Raw genomic sequence first — 20,952 nt, 5'->3', positions numbered from 1 at the left:
GTTGCTGGTGTCTTGTTCTATTATGGTTACCATTTTACATGTCTGACTTTTATCATAACTGTGTGTAAGGGCCACACCTTATTTATGTTTACATCTTTAGCATTGGAAAGAATGGGGTGCAGTAAATATTTGTATATTTATAATTTGGTTGATTTGAAATCAACCTCAACACATTCAGGCCCAAGTTTCCTCCCAGTGGAGTGATCTTTTCCGTGGAGGCCTTCCCTGGTGTCACCCCTCACCCTTCTTCCGGTGTCTGTAACACTGTGGTGGTCCCTCTCTTTTCACACACACATCTCACAGTTTGATGCCTGGGAAGAATTTTTTTCCTTCTTCCTGAATTGTCAGCCCTTTAAGGAGAGCACATGTGCCTATTGCTTGCCATATTATATTATAGCAAGTGTCCCTTATTAGAAAGTTTCTCATCTTTTATCTTTTCTAAACTTTAATACGTGTTCTTTGCAAATATTAGAAGCAAAATAAATATGGGTTAAATAAACAAATTAGTGCATAATTCCTTTAATGTTCATTGCATGGAAAAATCAAAGAAATTGATAACTTTAAGGGAACTTTGGGATAATTTACTCTAATGTCTTTGTCTTACATCTAAGAGAGGCAAATTCAGAGAAGTTCTGCTACTGTCATCAAGATCTCCGTGCTTAAGATGGAAAAAAATCAGGACAAGAATCAAAGTCTCCAGATTCCTAGACAATGTTTTTATATATTTGCAATTATACTACTCTACCTCTTAAAGTGTATAAGCTATCACCTGAGTCTCTTTAACGCTTTATGTGGTAATATGTCCAATTCCTTGCTATTTTTCAATGATAATTATATAAGTTATACATTGCTGGATAAGTTTTTTAATGAATTTTTTACTTGGATAATTATTAAAAAACAACTATATTAATACTCATAATACAGGAAGACGATATAGAATTATTACAAAATGAGATATTTACACAAACATATTCATTATTAATTCTAGGAAAGGACCTTAAGAAAACCACTCTTAGAATTAATTTAGAAACAGACTGCGTGTTCAATAGCAAATTATTTCATTTAGAATATCAGCACAATTATAAATTGAATATAAAACATAAATAGTATATACTTTGGTTAAGTAGTCTTATTTATGCAAACAAGCAAGTTTATTTATTTTATTTATTTATTTATTTATTTATTTATTAAAAATTTTCAATTTTTTATAAACATATAATATATTTTTATCCCCAGGGGTAGAGGTCTGTGAATCGCCAGGTTTACACACTTCACAGCACTCACCATAGCACATACCCTCCCCAATGTCCATAACCCCACCCCCCTTACAAGCAAGTTTATTAATGTAGTTCTCTGACTCATTCTGTGTGTATACTTTCTTCATGTATTTTATACATGTATTCATGCAAAGTATATCAGTATGCAAGGCATCGATTTATCATGGCTGCCACTTTATACAGATAATTTAATTCCCCCTCTAGAAAATTGTCAAACATTTTATATCTTTTTTTTTAAAACCTTCTTTATGTCTTAAAGGTTACTTCTGAGGGATAAGTAAGAACATGCCATTGTTTTGGACTCTAGCAAACATTACATTCTCAGGTAGGATGGAGGCTGGTTTCTGACTATCTTTTCATATTTTCTCTTTGAAAGGTCAATAAGATTTGTGGCCGTCCAATCAGAGCACCTACACAAAGCCCCCGTTGTTCTTTTGAAGGAAGCAAAGAGAACCACGGGATGAAGATCTCTCCCAGAAACGATGAAGAGACACTTGCCAACAGAAGAAAGTAAGACATTTGTTTTACAACCAGAAAGAGAAGAGAAAGTAAGCCATTAATTTTCAACAGAATAGAATGCATTCAATGAAGTAGAACAAAATACACTATTGAAGAAAAAAGATCACCATTAATTATTTTAAAATTCAGCAGTTGCTCCTATTCAATTAATTAGGAATATAAGTTCAACTTGAGACCAATAAAACTTTCTAATAAGGGACACTTGCTATAATATAATATGGCAAGCAATAGGCACATGTGCTTGTTACGCACTTAAAATATGGCTAGTGTTCAGTGTCAGACAGCAGATCTCTAGGACTTACTCATCTCGCTTAATGGAAACTTTAAGCCCATGAATTAATATCTTTCCTTCTCCCTGTGACCAACAATACTGTATTGTACCCTTCAAATTTTAAGAGGGTAGATCTTACCATAATTTAAAAAAAAGTTTAAAACACAGCTAGTGTGACTGAGGATTAAATTTTTAAATTTTAATTAATTTTAGTCTTAATTTTACATATAGCTACCGTATTGGACGGTGAACACAGAGCTTTCACATATATGATAAATCAGTGTTACTGCATGCTAAGCATCTGTTAGAAAATAGTTGGATAAGAAGAAGTTTCTAAACCTTTTATCTGGAATGCTGAAAATGGCTGTTGATTCAAAATGATAAGCATTGAGTGGCTTGCTTCTATAACTCACATTTCTTTTTTTTTTTTTAAGATTTTATTTATTTATTTGATAGAGACACAGCAAGAGAGGGAACACAAACAGGGGGAACGGGAGAGGGAGAAGCAGGATTACCCCAAGCAGAGGGCCCAATGTGGGACCCCATCCCGGAACCCTGGGGTCATGACCTGAGCTGAAGGCAGAGGCTTAACGGCTAAGCCACACAGGCGCCCCTGTAACTCACATTTCTACTGCTATTCCCATCGTCGTTTCACATGTTAAATTAAAGCCTTCACTAATATCTCCTTGCTTGATCATTGGCAGTCAAGCTGAAAAACTCTTAGAGCTAAAGGAAACTATTAATTTATTTCTTTTTGCATTCTGTTGACCGGAGTATGTCTTGGCAAATACTAGATTCTCAGTGAGTATTTTTGAATTGAATTGAAATCCAGAATTCTATATTAATTTATTAATTCAAATAGTTATTTCTAATAATACCTTATGGCAAACTCAGTATGTTACGTAGCTTTACTCTCAATAATGCAGAATCTGTCTTTCCTTTTGGGACAGTGCTCCCAATTGCTTCATTCTCTTTTCAGATGGACTCTACTTTGGAATAAAGATCTGGGCTATTGCTGGCTATTTGCTGCAGCTCAAAAGAATTAGCACTTTGTTTGCATGCAAAGTAGCTGTCCTTTTTCCCTCTAAACATCTATAGTGATCAGTAGTCTTTTCTCGGATTTGAGAAATTATTGTGTAGTTTGGTATCTCACGTATAGTGGCTAGGTATAGTGTAGAGTGGTTCTTATAGATTGGGAAGGAAGCTAGGAAGCTCTTAAGTCCTTAAAGGTCATGTCTGTTTCGCCACCAGAACAACTCAGTGTTTGGAAAGACAAAACAAAACCGAACACAAGTGAAATGTCCAAGGAATAATGAGGGGCTCATATAAATAGCTAGTTTTGTAAGTATCTATCCAGACACTGAATAGACCTTGTTGTCACCAATCTTGCAAACTCCTGTTATTTCTGTCCCTAACCAGCCAGCCACCATTAGCCATGTCCCATGAACCAGAGTAGGTACATCATAGAACTGTCTCACACCATACAAAGTGAACAACCAGAGGTATTACACATGAGCCCACTTATGTTATTTATTTCTACACTTTTTTTTATTGTCACTCTTATATGAAACTTAATTGCAATGGCAGTATACTTCTGCTTAATACTTACATATTGTGCAGACCTATCCATGAGATACTCCTGAATTTTATTTATTCTTCATCACTCATAATTCCCCATGAGGTTATACATTTCAAAATAAAGAGCTGGGGAAACGTAGCAGAGTAGGGGCTGAGTGAGTTTGAGCTACTTTCTGTGCATCTTGTGCTTTTTCCACCCACTTGAGTCTGATTTTCAATAGGTCACTTCCACATGATGATATATTGCTTGTATACAGGCCTAATCTCATAGCGTGGCAGATCAGAGAGCAGTTAGATCATCGGTATCTCAGGTTCCTGTGTCACTTGCTAACTCATGGTCAAGTGTATAGTTTTTATCGGATTTGAGTTGGAAACCAACCGACCAACCAAATAAAAACAGTGTTTCGCAAAAGCAAGAATGCCTTTAGTCCAAAATCTTTGATGTCTATACTATTATTCTTTGAATGGGGCTTTCTTTTCTTTTCTTTTCTTTTCCTTTCTTGCCTTTTTTTTTTAATCTTAACCCATAGCTTTTTTCTATTTTATTATTTATTTATTTATCTTATTAACATATAATGTATTATTTGCCCCAGGGGTAGAGGTATGTGAATCTTTAGGCTTACACATTTCACAACACTCACCATAGCCCATACCTACCCTAATGTCCATAACCCAACCACCCTATTCCTCCCCCACGAACCTCCAGCAACCCTCAGTTTGTTTTGTGAGATTAAGAGTCCACCCCCTCCTTTGAATCTGGAAGTGTCGTCAGGTCTAAAATGAGTTTCTTGTAGACAACATATCAGTTGGTCTTCTTTTTCTTATCCATTTTGATACCTGTGTCTTTTGACTGGGGCATTTAGTCCATTTACATTCAGGGTAACTATTGAAAGATATGAATTAGTGCCATTGCACTGCTTGTAAGATGGCTGTTACTATATATTCTCTATTCCTTTCTGGTCTGTTACTTTTAGGCTCTCTCTTTGCTTAGAGGACCCCTTTCAATATTACCTGTAGGGCTGGTTTGGTGTTTGCAAGTTCTTCTAGTTTTTGCTTTTCCTGGAAGCTTTTTCTCTCTCCTTCTATTTTCAATGACAGCCTAGCTGGATATAGCATTCTTGACTGCATATTTTTCTTGTTTAGTGCTCTTAATATATCATGCCAGTCCTTTCTGGCCTGCCAGGTCTCTGTGGATAGGTTGCTGCCAATCTAATATTTCTACCATTGTATGTTACAGACTTCTTGTCCCTAGCTGTTTTTAGGATTTTTCTCTTTGTAAGAGAAACTTGTAAGTTTTAGTATTTGATGATGGAGTGTGAAACCTATTTTTATTGATTTTGTGCCTTCTGGATTTTGATGCTTGTTCCCTTGGCCAAATTAGAAAAATTATCTGCTATAATTTTCTCCAATATACCTTCTGCCCCTCTCTTTCTTTTTCTTCTGAGATCCCAATTATTCTATTACTGTTTCATCTTATGGTATCACTTATCTCTTGATTTCTCCCCTTGTGGTCCAGTAGTTGTTTGTCTCTATTTTGCTCAGCTTCTTTGTTTTCTGTCATTTGGTCTTCTATATCAGTACTTTTCTCTTCTGCCTCATTCATCATAGCAGTAAGAGCCTCCATTTTTGATTGCACCTCATTAATAGATTTTTTGATTTCAACTTGGTTAGATTTTAATTCTTTTATTTCTCCAGAAAGGGCTTTTATTTTTCCACAAAGGGATTCTCTAATATCTCCCATGCCTTTTTCGAGCTCAGCTAACACTTTGATAATCATCATTCTGAACTCTAGTTCTGACATATTACCAATGTCTGTATGAAATACCTAGCCATTCGTAGTGACTCTTGTTCTTCTTCTTCTTTTTTTAATCATAAGTTTTTCTGCCTGTCATTTTATCTGGATAAGAATATATTAATGAGAGAATAAAATACAAAAAGCTTGGCAAAGACCCCAGACTAATGTACGCTAACCAAATTAGAAGAGACCCAAAACCATGGGGAGAAGAAAGAGGGAAAAAGAAATTTAAAAAAGTAAAAAATAAGAAAAAAAATATATGTATTAGACTGGTGAATAGAACAGAATCACCCACTTGATACTGAGTGTATTCTGGTCTGTTAGAAGAAACTACCTTCCAACATTTTAAAGAAAGAAAAACTCATATATAGGTGTGTGTGTGTATATACACACACACACACACATATAAGTGTATACACACACATATACACACACACAAAATAAGGGAAACATCATGAAGGAATGGAATGTAACTGTAAAGATGAAAATTAAAAAAAAATTCTAAAAAGGGAATTGATAATATGTTTGTTAAAAAAAGAAAAAAGGGGGCGGTAGAATATGATCAGTCTGGAGACTAGAACAAAGCCATGCACTAATTTTAGGGTATATTTTGATCTGATAGAAGAAACTGTATCCCCAAATTTTAAAGTAAAAAGAAACCTATATGTAAACAAAAATAAGGTTAAATACAATGAAGGGATAAAATATGACTGTAACAATGAAAATTTTAAAAGATTTTTTAAAAAGCTATTGATAAGATAAAATAGTTATAAAACATTAAAATAGGAAAGAGGAAAAGTTAAAAAATAGAATAAGAAAAAAATGAAATTTTGAAAATTTAACTTTGGAAGACTAAAGGATCATGGGAAAAAAGCCATGCATTCTATGTGTTGCTTTTCCCTCGCTCTGGAGCTCATGAAAATGGCCGCCTCCCAATCTCTGGCCGAGGAGCCCCACTCCTCATTGCGCCCTCAGAGCAAAGCAGTTAATCCCTCCTGTCTCCCTGGTTTCTGGCTGCAGTCTGTGCTCACCTGGCCTGTGACTGAGCATTCCTGTCTCCAGTGCATGCCCTGTTTGGAGTCTCCAAACCCACCAGATTCCTGCAGTGTGCTCCTGCACTGCCCCTCCTGGAAGAGGAAGGAGGAGGTCTCTCTGGATCTGCTACTTGTGGGGTCTCTGCTCAAAGAGCAGTGGCCTGACTATGCCTCGTATCACAGTTTAAGGTAACCCCAAGCTGAGAGCTGTCTTGGCAGCCAGCTTCCCCGCTCTGATACCTGGAGTCTCTGCCACACTGAGACATCCCTGGTATTTTTGTGACCCCACAGTGCCTGAGACCACACTCTCCCCATTAGGGCTCCACCGCTCCTGAGCCTCTGGAACGATGTCCCTCAGTGGAGCAGACTTCTAAAAGCTCTGATTTTGTGCTCTGCTGCTCTCTCACTTGCCAGGAGCTGGCCCTTCCCCTGCGGTCTATCTTCCCATGTTTCCTCAGATTCACTTCTCTGCATACCCTACCTTCCAGAAAGTGGTCGATTTCTGTTCCTAGAATTGCTGCTTTTCTCCTCTTCAGTCTCTTGTTGAGTTTGTAGGTGTTCAGAATGGTTTGATAACGATCTAGCTGAACTCCTGGGACCTGGTGATATTTAGGTCTCCTACTCCTCTACCATCTTGCTCCTTTCCTAATGGGACTTTCCAGAATCTCTAAGGAGCATCTTCATTTGCCACTGGTACTTCAGGCACGCTTGAGTGGATAGGCTGCGTCCTCTGGACTGAATGTCAGAACAGTTTGCAAAATGCCAACCTACAGACTTTTCTTTCTCATGCAAAAGCTCCTTGGGGCTACTTTATAAATGGGTTGAAACAATACACTCAAGTGTGTGTCAAGTTTTCTCTAATTTGCCAAGGGACCCAAAAAGCGTTGTGCCTCTTCCTGAGTGCTAAGTCATCATAGAGGCAGAAATTGGTCTTTTACATTAGAATATCCCAATAAGATCTAGACCCCTGGACATGTAGGAACCCTGCTGAATTGTCACGGCCTTGAAATGTCAATATTTTTCCCCACCAGAGGCATGCACATGTCTACTAAGGCAACTAGGGTGATGTGATCAATATTTTATTTTCAGCATGATGTCCTGTAGGGTGTCAAAATGAGCAAGGTTCCTGTCTGTCATGGAGTGAGACAATTGCCCTGAGGTCTAACAGTGAAGACATTCTTACCAGCTGAAAGTGAAATATTCCTAATTATCCTTACTAATTGGTAAAGAGATAAAAGCATTTGCCAAATTGCTAGCTAGATAGCAGGTGGCAGTACATGTTTTGATTTGCTCTAGCAGATACCACATACAAAGGAGGATATAATTGGATTCACCCTCTGACTCAGGTTATGATAATCCAAACATTCTCTAAGCCTTCCTCTGTGTGCACAGATCAGCCAAGCAAAAGGAGTGAGCATTGAATAGACAGATTGAGTCAAAGATCTTTTTATAATACTATTCCTGACTAGTTTTCTGAACTGCGTTCTAATGGTTGGTCTGTTGATAGGATTGGATTTTCTATGTGTACAATCATGTGGTTCACTGGTAGAGCCATTCTAGCAAGAGGCTTGCTGTGCCTTGTAAAATTCTTATAGTTTATGCACTTGTCTACTTTCTTAGGATATATCCCCAGAAACTCTTGCTCATATTCACAAGGAGAATTCTTGAGTATCTCTGGTGGCTGAGAGTTAGAGGCGAGTTATATGTCCATGCAAGGAAAAATGTAAAAATAAAATGTATTACTTTGGAGCATTAAGAGTCAGAAGGAAAGAATATATTTTCCTGCATCAAAAAATATCATGATTAAAGAAAAAAAGGTGTTAAACAGAATGAAAATAGTACAATACCATTTTATAAATTAAAAACAAATACATAAAATCAATATGTATTTTTTAATGAAAGGATATGGCAAAGTACTTATATTAAATATGTAAGAAGAGTATGAAAACTAATTCAAGTAATAAGTTATGATAGTTTGCCAGGGGTTGAGGAGTATGCTTAGGTCTCTGTATCTCTGAAAATATGGGTATGTTTGTCTGTGTCTGCATATAAAAAAACACATGTATACACTGTTATTTGTTATTTTAAACTCTAAGTGAAAGTTTTCTTTTCTTTTCTTTTTTTTTAAACCTAAACCTATTTTCCTGGGGCCCCTGGGTAGCTCAGTGGGTTAAAACCTTTGCCTTTGGCTCAGGTCATGATCCCAGGGTCCTGGGATCGAGCCCCGCATTGGGCTCTCTGCTCAGTGGGGAGCCTGCTTCCTCCTCTCTCTCTTCCTGCCTCTCTGCCTACTTTTGATCTCTGTCTGTTAAATAAGTAAATAAAAAATCTTTTTAAAAAATCCTATTTTCCTAATAAAAACATAGTTAAAACTCCTTTAGTCAAAATTTTCATGAGAACTAATGATAATTTTTAAATAACCTTTTTTTTTTGCCATTTCATATGCATAATTTTTTATTATGATGTGTAGTGGATATAAAGATTATCCAGATAGAGATAAAATGTAATTTGCTGAAGAGTTTTGACTGGGGACTTCCTGCTATAACTCATTAATTAGAACAAAATGAAAGTTTATTATAAAAAATAAAACAGATAAGGAAAAATCATTGATAAAATCATTGATCACTATTTTGTACAATTCATAAATAAGTAAAGTTAAAAAATTTAACATCTTCTGAGTTAGTTTTTATAAATTAGTTTTGTATCATGGCAGGCTTTTTGAGTTTCTTTATTTACCTTGGACAATTTCCGTGAGAATATCTATAGATAGATAGAAGAACTATTTACAGAATTAAAGGAATTTAAAAGTATTAAAAGAAAGCTTTGGATCAACAACAACAAAAAACACACCAATTTCTATAAATATAATTGTTCTAGTAGCTAAAATAGAAATTGTAAAATGCATCATTTATTTTGCCGGTATAAATGGAGATAAACACTGTTCTATGTTTAACAATTTAAAATACATTTTTGCATATAAATAGTTCGTAGTCTTTTAATATTATACTGGCAGAGTTTATAAGGCACCTGGGTGGCACAGTTGATTAAGGCTCTGATTCTTGAGTTTGGCTCAGGTCATGAGCTCAGGGTTGTGAGATCAAGGTCTGTGTTAGGATCCATGCTCAGTGGGGTGTCTGCTTGGGATTCTCCCTCTCCCTCTGTCTCTCCCACTCATGCACTATCTCTCTCTCTCCTTTTAAAAATAACTAAATCTCTAGACATAGTTTCTTTAGTGGTATATCTAATAAAAAGAAAGTTATTTAAAGTTTATCTTTTTTATTTTAGTAATCTCTACACCCAATGTGGGGCTCAAACTCACAACACCAAGATCAAGAGTCACATGCCTTTCTGACTGAGCCAGCCAGGTGCCCCAAAATTTGTTGTTTAAATATACAAATTTGCTGTTTAAAATTATGTTAAATTTCTGGCACCTTGACCTAAAAAAATCATTTTCCAGTTTTATCACAGTTTAATTTATAAAGTTTTCTATTATTCAAGCAGTTCTTTTGAGGTTGTGTTACTCTATTTTGAATTATAAATAATTTGACCAATTAACTTTTTTTAGAAAGTTATCCAACACTATTTATTAAGTGGTGATTAATTATATTTTTGTTTTTCAGTTGGGATGTTTAGCCAATTTTTAAAAATATTCATTTATTTTAGATAGAGACAGCTCACACTTGCACATGTGATTTGGGGAGAGCGTCTCTAGCAGACTCCCCACTGAGCATGGAGTCTGACAAGGGGCTCAGTCCCATGACCCAAGAGATCATGACCTGAATTGAAATCAAGAGTCAGATGCTCAACTGACTGAGCCACACAGGTGCCCGAGTCAGTTTTTTACAGTGATATACGGTGTCCTTTTTTTAAAAAAAAATAAAGATTGTATTTCTTTAAGTAATCTCTACACCCAACGTGGGGCTCAGACTTAAACCCGAAGGTCAAGAGCCCCACGTTCTACTGACTGAGCCAGTGATATATGATATCCTGAAGTAGTTTAAAGCTATCATCTTGTTCTTTATTTTCTCTTTACCCCATGTTCTTCATTCTTTTTTTTTTTTTTTTTAAAGATTTATTTACTTAGAGAAAAGAGAGTACTGTGTGGAAGCAGGGGGAGGGGCAGCGGGAGATGGACAAAATCTCAAGCAGACTCCTTGCTGAGTGGGAAGCTTGACCTGGGGCTTGATCTCACCACCCTGAGATCATGACCTCAGCAGAAATCAAGAGTCAGGTGCTTAACCAACTGAGCCCCCGGGTGCCCCATGTTCTTTAATCTTTCTTTATTCTTTATTTCTCTTTTCTTGCCTTCATTTGACTTTAATAGGTATTTAATTTTTTTAAAAAAATCTTCATGGCTTTTTTTTTTTTAAGATTTATTTATTTATTTGAGAGTGAGAGGGAGTATGTGTGTGGACACACAAGTTGGGGGAGGGGCAGAGGGACAAGATGACTCCCACTGCTCAGGACTCTGGAATCGTGCCCAGCTGAAGTCAGATAGATGCTTCACCAACTGAACCACCAGGTGCCCCTTCAGGGCTTTTATATTTGTATTTCTTTATTATGCTAATGGTTACCATAGAAATCATAATGTGCCTTTTTAATTTTTACTATCTACTTTAAATTAGAACTTTTACCACTTCATTGAACAATATAAGAACTTTAAAAGTTTTAGTCCGTTACCCTTTTCCTATCTTCTGTTACCCTATTCCTAACCAAGATGTTGCTTCTAACAACATTTTAACAATTTCTGAGATATTAGTTATTGTTTTTAAATAGTTAATATTTACTTATAATAACTCATGTTTTATTCTTTCATGTGCTTTTCTTTTAGTTCTGTGTGCCCATCTAGAATCATTTTGCTTTATTTAGCCTTAGTATATTTTTCATTGCTTATTACTGTTAATGAATTTTCTCAGTTTTTATTTGAACACATCATCATTTTTGAAGAATATTGTTGCCAGGTCCAGAATGCTAGGTAGTTGCCAGCTACCATATAAAAATATATATATAACTGTCCATAATTAACTTCATGACATGACTCAGTCAGTTGTATGGGAGGCTTAATGGAAACATTTAGTAGGAGAGATGACTACAGTGGTTGGAGCTGCTTGTGTCCTACTCACATCCCTTTACCTGGCCATCTTATCTGCCTCCTGGCTGCTCTCTCCTGGTTGCTGATAATGCATGGCCGCCCTCCTCTCTGGGGAGTCGCACTCAACAAATTGGAGCTATCTATATTCATTATCTATTGGTACTTAACAAGTTGTTCCCAAACGTAGTAGCTTAAAGCAACAACAACCATTTATTACACAATTTTCTGTGGGCTGGAAATTTGGGAGCTGCTTGGCTGTAGGGTTTTGGCTCAGGGTTTCTTTCCGGCTGTGGTCTCTTAGGGTGATGGCTGTCAAGGTCAGGTGAGGCTGCAGGGCTCTGAAGGCTCGAGCAGGACGGGATACTATCTTCCAAGATGGCGCACTCATAGGGCTGTTGGCAAGAGACCTCACATTTTCATCATGATGACTTCTCCTTGAGTTTTCTCACAACTCTGTATCTGGCTTTCCTCAGGGCAAATAATCCAAGAGAGAAAGGCAGAAGCTGAAGTGTTTTCATGGTCTAACCTTGATGTCCCCACTGTCTTGCAGTATCCTATGGGTTACACGGGTCAGTTCTCTTCCATGTGGAGGACTACATGCCATCTCATCCCCCTGGAAGAGGGGGTTAACTTCCCACTGCTTCGATCCCTTGGCAGAGGCTCATAAGCAGTGCCCAACGGACACCAGGGATCAAAGGCTCTCCCTGACTCAGTGTGATGCATCCAGATGTGTGATGTGGTCCATGTGTGCAGTCTGGCTGTGCCTGAGACCACATCCCGACGTACCTTTTTCCTGCCCACTCCATCCTACTTCCCTCACTGCCTCTCTCCCAACAGCATTGCCTCCATCAATCATCTGCATCCAAATTCCTGTCCCAGGAGCAGCTTTTAGGGAGTCTGACCAGGAGATGTCTGAAAAAGTGCCTGAAATTGATGCAGAATAAGTATAAACTAAGGCAGAAGAGTAGTATCTTATCCTAAATACAGATATTTCTCTATAAATTCCCCAGTTCCCAGCCCCTTTGTTTTCTTTATTCCCCTTCTTTCTTTGTATTTATTTCTAAAGAGAACCCTTCTGTTTAATACCTTGTCTTTTCCTTGCTCTATTTCTAACACTTGAAGAAGGACATCCGAATCTGTCCTGGGATCTGAGAGTTGAAGTCTAGAGTATGTCAGTGTTTTGGTGTGGAAGGAGAGAAACGAAACAATAGCACTGGATTCTTTTGATGATATTTTGGAGACATGACGGTACTTGTTCAAACCCCGCCCCTTTTTTTTTCTATTTATGTAGAATGCCAGTAATGAGCTCATTTGAGACTCTGAGTTATGGGTACATACCAGTCACAGAGGTCTCCAAAAGTTGAAAAAAATCAAGGAAGAGCGACCGTTTCTTTAAGCATCCAGAAAAGCATCACTGTGTCTTCTTTTGGGGCAGAAACCAAAGAGGCACAGCTCTAGTGGACTCTGCACTCCTGTGTCTGTCTAAACCAGCGTAGGCAGAGTGATTTCCCTGTGGCGGTTCCTGCTCTCTGCTTGATTTCTTGAAGTTAGCTGGTAAGAATAAGCTATTAGCAAGCTTAAATCGGTGATAATTAGCGGTACATTATTATTTCAAAGTGGTGTGGCTGTGCCAATTAAGCGGGTAATTAGGAAAACCCCAGGACAATAAATTAAGACAGAGTCTCAACACCAGTGCCCCATCTGTTCTCCAGCAAGCATTCCAATTAGCCAAACCCTGCATTTAAGAATGCGCCAATTAAGGGGATTGGCTGTATGCATGGCTGTGCATTGGGGTAATAGAGACTGTCCTAGATGGTTAGTAAAATTAAAATATTTTTGACCTAGAAGAGGATTTTGATGTGAAAATGGGGAAAAGAGCATTTTTGGAAACACTGGATTTTTAATGTTTGAGTCAAAATATAATTTTTATGAATTTTTGTTTTTTGAAATCACCCCTTCAGAACTTAAAGGAGTATCATATCATCAGGCAGCTCCATGTAATTCTCATGTGTTTATTAAATCTTGATTTGAGTAGGAATTTTATAACCTGAACATTAACAATTTTATTTATTGAGAATGGGAGCTAAAAAGGACATTTGAAACTACTTAACTCAAAGAGAGGACTGAGTCAGGCAGGCCATGTTCTGTTTCAGGATGTGTCTGTCCATGAAAGCAAATTAATTTTTACCCTGTTCATTGGAAAAGAACACAGCAGAGTGACTGAAATAATTAATTAAGCATAGGAAAAACTTTCAAAACATAATCTGGATGAAGGACACTTAATATTATTTAGGATTATTGCCCAGATAGCTGGAATAGTTTCATATTACATAGGATCAGTTGGCTTACAATACATGAATTTCTATCTACATAGTCAAACTTTATTTAGCACAATGTTTTATTAGTGAAACCAAAATTAGTTAATGTTTAAAATTCTTGATGTGTGTATTTGGGTGTATGTGTTTATATGGTTAAATCAATATTGACTTACTGAGCTTAATGATGAATTGTGTGTATACAGACTCGGTGGATGAAAATATCCATAGGTCAGGAAAAAGTCAACACAGAGAAAAATTTAATATTACTTATAGGACTGGAGAAAGCAATTTCCAATCTATTTTCTAAAAGGAAGTTAGTGCTTCTTTGAGGTGCCATTATTATTTATTACCTGTAAGTTTAATTTACTAAAATAAAAGTCATGTTATCTTCAATGAGAACATTTCTGGTTAATTTAAAACAGCGCTTGGTGAGTGGTGGGAGCAAGGGCACCCAGGGCAGGACAGGCCAAGGCAAGGCTTTGGGTAGGGGGCAAAAGGCCAGGCCAGAGCAGGGCTGAGGGAACAGGAGCTCCCAGGCAGGCCAGCATCAAGACCTGAATGAATAATGAAAAGCAGGACCCCAGGGGGTCAAAAACCAGGCACACAGGAAGAAGGAAGGCCAGAAGGCAGAATAAACATATGGCAAAAGTTTAGGCTAGTGGTGCTTAACCTTTGCAGGTCATGTATCCCACAGAGAATCTGATAAAAACTTCCCCGAAAAAGAAAGTTCATAAATAAATACATGCAAAATTCTGTTGTAGTGAAAAGCAGTTTGCTCCAGCTAAAACTAATATTAAAAATAAAGCCTTTGAAAATGAGGTTTGCTCTTACTTTCTAGATGTTCATGGAAAAATTAGTGACCATTTCATGACATTATCTGAAACTAAATTCAACCAATGAATGATTAAACTTACACTGAGCAGTATTTGTACCAAAAGGGATGGATGAGAAATTGCAATTGTGACTGGTTTTAGACGTGGCTGTGTGAACACGTTTGGTATCTAACAGGTACTCTTTTTGTTTTTTTTTTCTGATGATAGCAGTTATTGAAAATCATAGAAAGCAGATTTGTATAGTTATCCCTGGCTACAATTCGAACTCTTAGTTGTTTGCTCAGATAAAGGTAGTGTTCTAATGAGGGAGGCTGAGATTTGTTCATAAATCTTTAAAGTTACATTGTTGGTTCACAGTCCTTTGGTCCTCCAGTTAATTTGCAACATCTGTAATATGTAATATGCTCTGGCCTTGAAGATAGTGTGAGTAGAAATAAGCCCTCCTCAAATTTCTCACTGCAAAAAGAATGAAAAATATACATATTTTTTCTCAGCCATGGAAAGAATGACCTTTAAATTCTACAATTTTTTCAAACGGATTCTCCAAAAACCCATTTCCCAGTAGCAGATTGGCCAAATGAGCTAGAAGCTTTTCAGTAGTGTTTATAATTGTGACTGTAGGGTTATCCAATTTATATGGTTCAAGATATCCCCCAACCGAAAAAAAAAAAAAATCAAACTGGAGTGAGATTCTTCCTGTCTAATATACTTGAGAATATGTTTTCTTTCTTTTTTTCCTCCTTACAAAAAGAGAATCCATTATCCTTTTTCATTTAGAAAGTCAGTAAACATACGAAGTTGAAAACAAATTTCATTTTCTCATTTTTTTTTTTCCACTCAATTTTTGGAGAGGTAAGGAAGATTTAAAGTCATGTCATACTGAAATTGACGATTTTTGTAGGAATGCATAAAAACTACTTAAGAATTTTTAGCAGAATCTATGGGGCCTGAATCAGGATGATGAGTGAGGCTTGTTTCTTTAACTAAAGTACCACAATTAATTGTGTGTAGAAGCACTATAGGTGCTCAGTCTATAGCAAGAGTACTAAGCACTTTCTTCCACTTGGTTTTGCATAGCTAAAAGCATTTCCATCAATTTAAATCTGTTAATGGCTTTGGAAGGGTCTAAATGATGCCTATAATACTATGGGAAAGCAGGAAATAGGATATTTTTATTTTTTATACTATTGTATGTTTAAGGAAAATGACAGAGCTGCCAATTCCTCCACAATTGTCCTCAAAATGAGAGAAATGCCTTTTTATTTTTTTATTTTATTTTTTTTTAATTGTTAATTTTCTTTTTTTAAGATTTTATTTATTTATTTGAGAGAGAGACAGTGAGAGAGAGCATGAGCGAGGAGAAGGTCAGAGAGCGAAGCAGACTCCCCATGGAGCTGGGAGCCTGATGTGGGACTCGATCCCGGGACTCCGGGATCATGACCTGAGCCGAAGGCAGTCGTCCAACCAACTGAGCCACCCAGGCGTCCCGAGAAATGCCTTTTTAAATTAGATTATATATGGGGCGCCTGGGTGGCTCAGTGGTTTGGCTGCTGCCTTCGGCTCGGGTCATGATCTCAGGGTCCTGGGATCGAGCCCCGCATCGGGCTTTCTGCTCCGCAGGAAGCCTGCTTCTCTCTCTCTCTCTCTCTCTGCCTGCCTCTCTGCCTACTTGTGATCTCTGTCTGTGAAATAAATAAAATCTTAAAAAAAAAAATTAAAGTAGATTATATCATTTGATGGCACCACTGTTTTTTCCTTCATTTTGTTTTGTTTTTGTTTTCACTTTCCATCTTCGCTCTCAGACGCAAATGTATATCAACCGTTTCCAGGGCACATCATGATCTCCGGAATTGTGTGTGGGAACTTTTACTTGGAAGTGCAACTGAAGGAAAGTTCAAAGGTAGTTTCAGGAGGATTCTTCTTTCTTTAGGCCCATATTATAGACTTTCAGATCAACGTTTCTTCTCAAAAATATGCTTCGTTCTGTTTGATGACTTTGAAGATGAGCAGGTTTAAGGTGCCCCTTTGGCTGTGTTGGTTTCACTCCCTTCTGCAGGAATCCTGTTAGACATGCACACTGAGACTTTGGGGGTCCCACAGATTGAGTAAACTCAAAGGATTTATATTCATTGTATTTGATTTTTTCTCCTTTTTCCAATGTAAGCTAAGCCTTGTGTAAATAAACAGATGTATGAACGATCGTGATGAAAGGCAGGATCATTATAATTCCCATCACATGGACAACATTTTAAGTGTCATACTTGAGCAAAGGTAATTTTACATTACTCAGCTTTGATCAGTAATATCCTGTGGTACCCAAACTAACACCTGGGTTACATGTAACATTCAAGAGCAATTTCTTTCTAAAACGCGAATTACCAGAATAACGGGAATAAAATTGCAGATGGAAGTAATTCATTTTCTCTGAACCCTTTTAATTACAGGTTTTCTGACCTTGAAGCCCATATTTATTTCAGAGCTCAGGAACACCAGTATCTGCACTGGATGCATACAGTAACAGGGGATGCAAGCAAGAAAAATTTATACCAGACATAGAGTGTCATCAGTCAGATAGATTGGTAGATAACAGTGACCATGAATGGAGGATTGAAATCACAAAAAGAAAAAAAAAAAATATATATATATATAAAAACACAAGAAGGAATGAGGAAGAAGCCCATTTGTTGGCAGACTATTAAAGGGAAAGGTTTTTTTATTAGTTTTCTGTTCATGCTGAGAGAGGAAAATATTGTACAGAATATGTTCTCATATCCTCTAAGTCATGGAGCTTGTAGTTAAAATGTTATTAAGCATAGAAAAAATTTTATTGCAAAAGAGAGTAACATTCAAGATTTGACCTGAAATGCTGAAACTCAAGATATACGTACTCAATAGTGATTCTTAGTATTAAAGAAGTATACTAGAATTGTGAGATTTGCAAATATCTTTTGGTTTAATCTTCTTATTTGTTTTGACCCAATCATGTCCTAGATTTTTTTTTCCTGTTGAAAAAGCAATAGTATGCTTCCTGAAACCAGTAGAACTGAACAAATAATTGCATATTTTTATTAAAATGAACAAAAATTGTGAGGTAGGAGAAATTATGTCTCACCTCTTTTGGGTTGGGTGCTCAAATTTGTTTAAGTATTGAACATGTGGTCTTGTGTTTATTTTTATAAATGAGTTAAGATCTTTGTTTGAAGTCCTTTTTAATAGAGAACAGTCAGTGCTTTTTGAGTACCTTTTTACAATATGGGAAAAGGAGATGAGAGTTTTGAAGACCTAGTTTTGACATCAGGTTTAAATCACTCTTTAAAGGAGGATGCTTTCAGAAAGGGTGCTTTTTACTGAGACATTAAATGGCAATGTGTTGGGTTCGGAGAGTTACAGAAAAGTGAGGAATAGAGGTGTCTCTATTAATTGTATCGATGACTGTGAATGTCCCACTCAGAACTGGTGTAAAATCGCCAGCACAGAGCGCTAAACATAGAGCCCACGTCAAAAAGAATCCGCTGTAAAGAGTATCTTAGTATCTTAGTATCTAAGATAACGCCTTACAGATATCAGCAGATAAATCCTGTTGACTTACCTCCAGGACTCCTTTGCATTTCTTCTTCCCATTCCTTCCCTTGGTGTTCCCCAATTTACTGCCCATCCAAACCCCTTCTGCTTTGTTGAGAAAGCACAGTAAATCATCTAAGGAAGGGAAATCACGTCACGTGAATAAGAAGACTTCCTATGAGGAGAAAAAAAAAAAAACCAACCCTGGAATCCTTTAGTCTGGAAAAAAAAAAAAATCCTTCTCTTTGAGAATGGTATGGATCTTTCGGCTACAGCTTGCATAACGACCAGTGGGTTCGAATGGGGTTCAGAGAGTACACTGTATGAGTTCCTCTTTTAGGAAAAATAGTTTTTTTTTCTTTTTGAGCAAATACAAGTGCAGTGTGCTTATAACACATTTGTTACATTTTTATATTATAATTTTAAATTTGTTACAAATTTCCATTTGTGATAAATGGTGTCACACATTGCATTGCATTCTCTGTGTCATATTCACCCCTTCTACCCATCTCTCTCCTGTGTTGCAAAGTCTATGGAAAGGGGCCAGAAAACTAGATTTCAGTTCTCCCTCTAGCCAATCTGACTGTATAAATTTAATTACTTTCAAGCATTTACAGCATGGACCGTTGTTGCTGTAGAACAGCAATCTAAATATTTTTCTGTTTTGAAGATTATAAAACTATTTTGCCAAATAGAAAGACTTCGTTGGGAATAAAATAAACTTACTAAACACCGATTCAGAAATGCAAGAGAAAATAGTTCTTATCTGGAAACGTGTAATTATAGATTTCCTCTGCTGAACAGGAGACTGACATTTTAAATGTCTGCTGTTTGACAACTGTGGTCAGACATCTCTACAGGGTTGAGCCTGCTCATTAGTGCCACATTAACCTTAACTTTGCCTCAGGCCATTAACTAGCAAACTGCACATTTGACCTTTGTTCGACAGATATTTTCAAACAGTGTGGGAGGCACTGCTTTTAATTTGGGTTCTGTATTATTTGTGGACTGACTTTAGGGGGTAAAAAAAATCAATATGTGTGATTAAATAAAGGAACGAGCAGTCTGAAACTTTCTGCAGAGAAAAGTTCTATTTGAAAATAAGATTCTTCTCCAATACTTTTCCAGCTAACTAGTTTTGGTCAAAATTAGAAATCTCATTTACTTTGTGTTCAATGGGAACAAGAGGAGAGGAAGTGACAGTTTATGAATGTTTTAAAATTGAAAGAAAGTCCTGCTAGATAAAGATATAAAATCTAGAGGCGTGCCTTTTGAATACAGCTCTGTGTTCAGCAACTTCTAATGAAATGAAATGCGGAATCAAATGTAAAATCAGGGCCATATGCTTAAGTGAAAACAGCTCCCTAGGAGATTGGCAACATTTGAAACTCTTTAAGCGGTTGCCACTCTTTAAGCCAGACTTAGGAGGATCATATCAGCCTTATTAATTAAAATGTAGATTAGCTTAGTGGAATCTTTTGATAGATTACGGTAGAGTTGCTATATTCAAATTATGGAATATTATACAGCTATATCCAAAAAAAGTAAGACCAAGACTTATTCATCTGAAATGGGTTCATGATATATTGTCAAGTGAGAAAAGCCAATTGGGTTTATATGTACATTAACTTGGTCCCAGTTTTGTCAAACCGAACTGTTACTTTGTCTTTTTTACCTCTTTCTATCCTTAGGTCTGCTTTTGGTTACTTGTTAGCATGCACATAGAGAACTGAAGAAAGTGTACCAGGCTGCTAACGCGGGTTACACCTCAGGAGGGAGGGATAGACACACTGTGGAGGCACAGATACTAACTTGTTCTTCGTGTGCCTTTTATTTATTGCACTGTTTATGAAAAGCTATGTTACTTTTATCATTAAAAAAGACTAAAGTCAATTATAATGGTCCAGCCGATCAGAAGCATTGCTTGAATTGATAGTTGTAACGAGACCTTCCTGTATCAACCAAACTATAAATGACACTTTGGGGTGAGTTGCATTTCTTTACACACACACACACACACACACACACACACATATATATTTTTAAACCATGTGATGCCTCAGGAGCCCTTTCCGGCACTGCTGGCCTCAAGGGCATGGGAAGAAATGAAGCAGTCACTATGCTGGTCCATGTTTCTCCCTTGCCTTTAGTAAGCTCAGGGCAAACAAGGCTGCAAGCTATGAATGATCAATTGTGCTCCAGGCTTTTTCCTCTTTATGGTGCTGGCACAGTGGACAAAACTGCTCATTAGCCAAGGAGAAGAATTTGCCTTACTCCCTGCATCCTGCACCAGACCTTTCAGACTGGTAGAAATGCACAGATAAATTCTGTTTAAACATAGTGCCTTCGAAGTGTGGATTTCAGCAGAAAGAAGTGATCTCTCTCTGTTTTCTGGTCTAACAATCTACTAATTGTGTTCCGTGAACAGGGTGATAATTTCTGTAAGATTTTTAAAACAGAAGGAAATATTCTTCGATATAAAGATTCGTTCAGCTTTGGCTTCTCAGATATTCAATATCAGCCTGACATGGCTACAGGATGGCACGTTTATTAATGAATTATTTAGTTAGTTAATTAGTGAAACAAAGGTGTCGAGGTCTGCTACAAATAAATTCCCGAGTAAATAACTTCTTGCTTTTCACATGTTTTTATTACCTTCTCTGACTTTTGCTTT

The 20,952-nt window shown here is 37.0% G+C and overlaps 1 protein-coding gene across 5 annotated transcripts in view; it reads left to right on the top strand.

Moving 5' to 3' along the window:
- The window catches only part of GPC5 (glypican 5), a 1,399,440-nt gene that overhangs the window by 306,577 nt on the left and 1,071,911 nt on the right, over window positions 1-20,952 (top strand). For all 5 annotated transcript variants that reach the window (XM_032314680.1, XM_032314683.1, XM_032314682.1 and 2 more), the window contains exon 4: window positions 1,654-1,787. In XM_032314680.1, coding sequence (XP_032170571.1) covers window positions 1,654-1,787 — 134 coding nt within the window. The remainder of the gene's footprint in view (window positions 1-1,653; window positions 1,788-20,952) is intronic.

The sequence above is a fragment of the Mustela erminea genome, chromosome 15 (genome assembly GCF_009829155.1).
Source record: "Mustela erminea isolate mMusErm1 chromosome 15, mMusErm1.Pri, whole genome shotgun sequence".
Classification (NCBI taxonomy): Eukaryota; Metazoa; Chordata; class Mammalia; order Carnivora; family Mustelidae; genus Mustela; species Mustela erminea.
The sequence above is the reverse complement of the archived record's forward strand: the minus strand, read 5'-3'. Positions and strand labels throughout refer to the sequence as shown.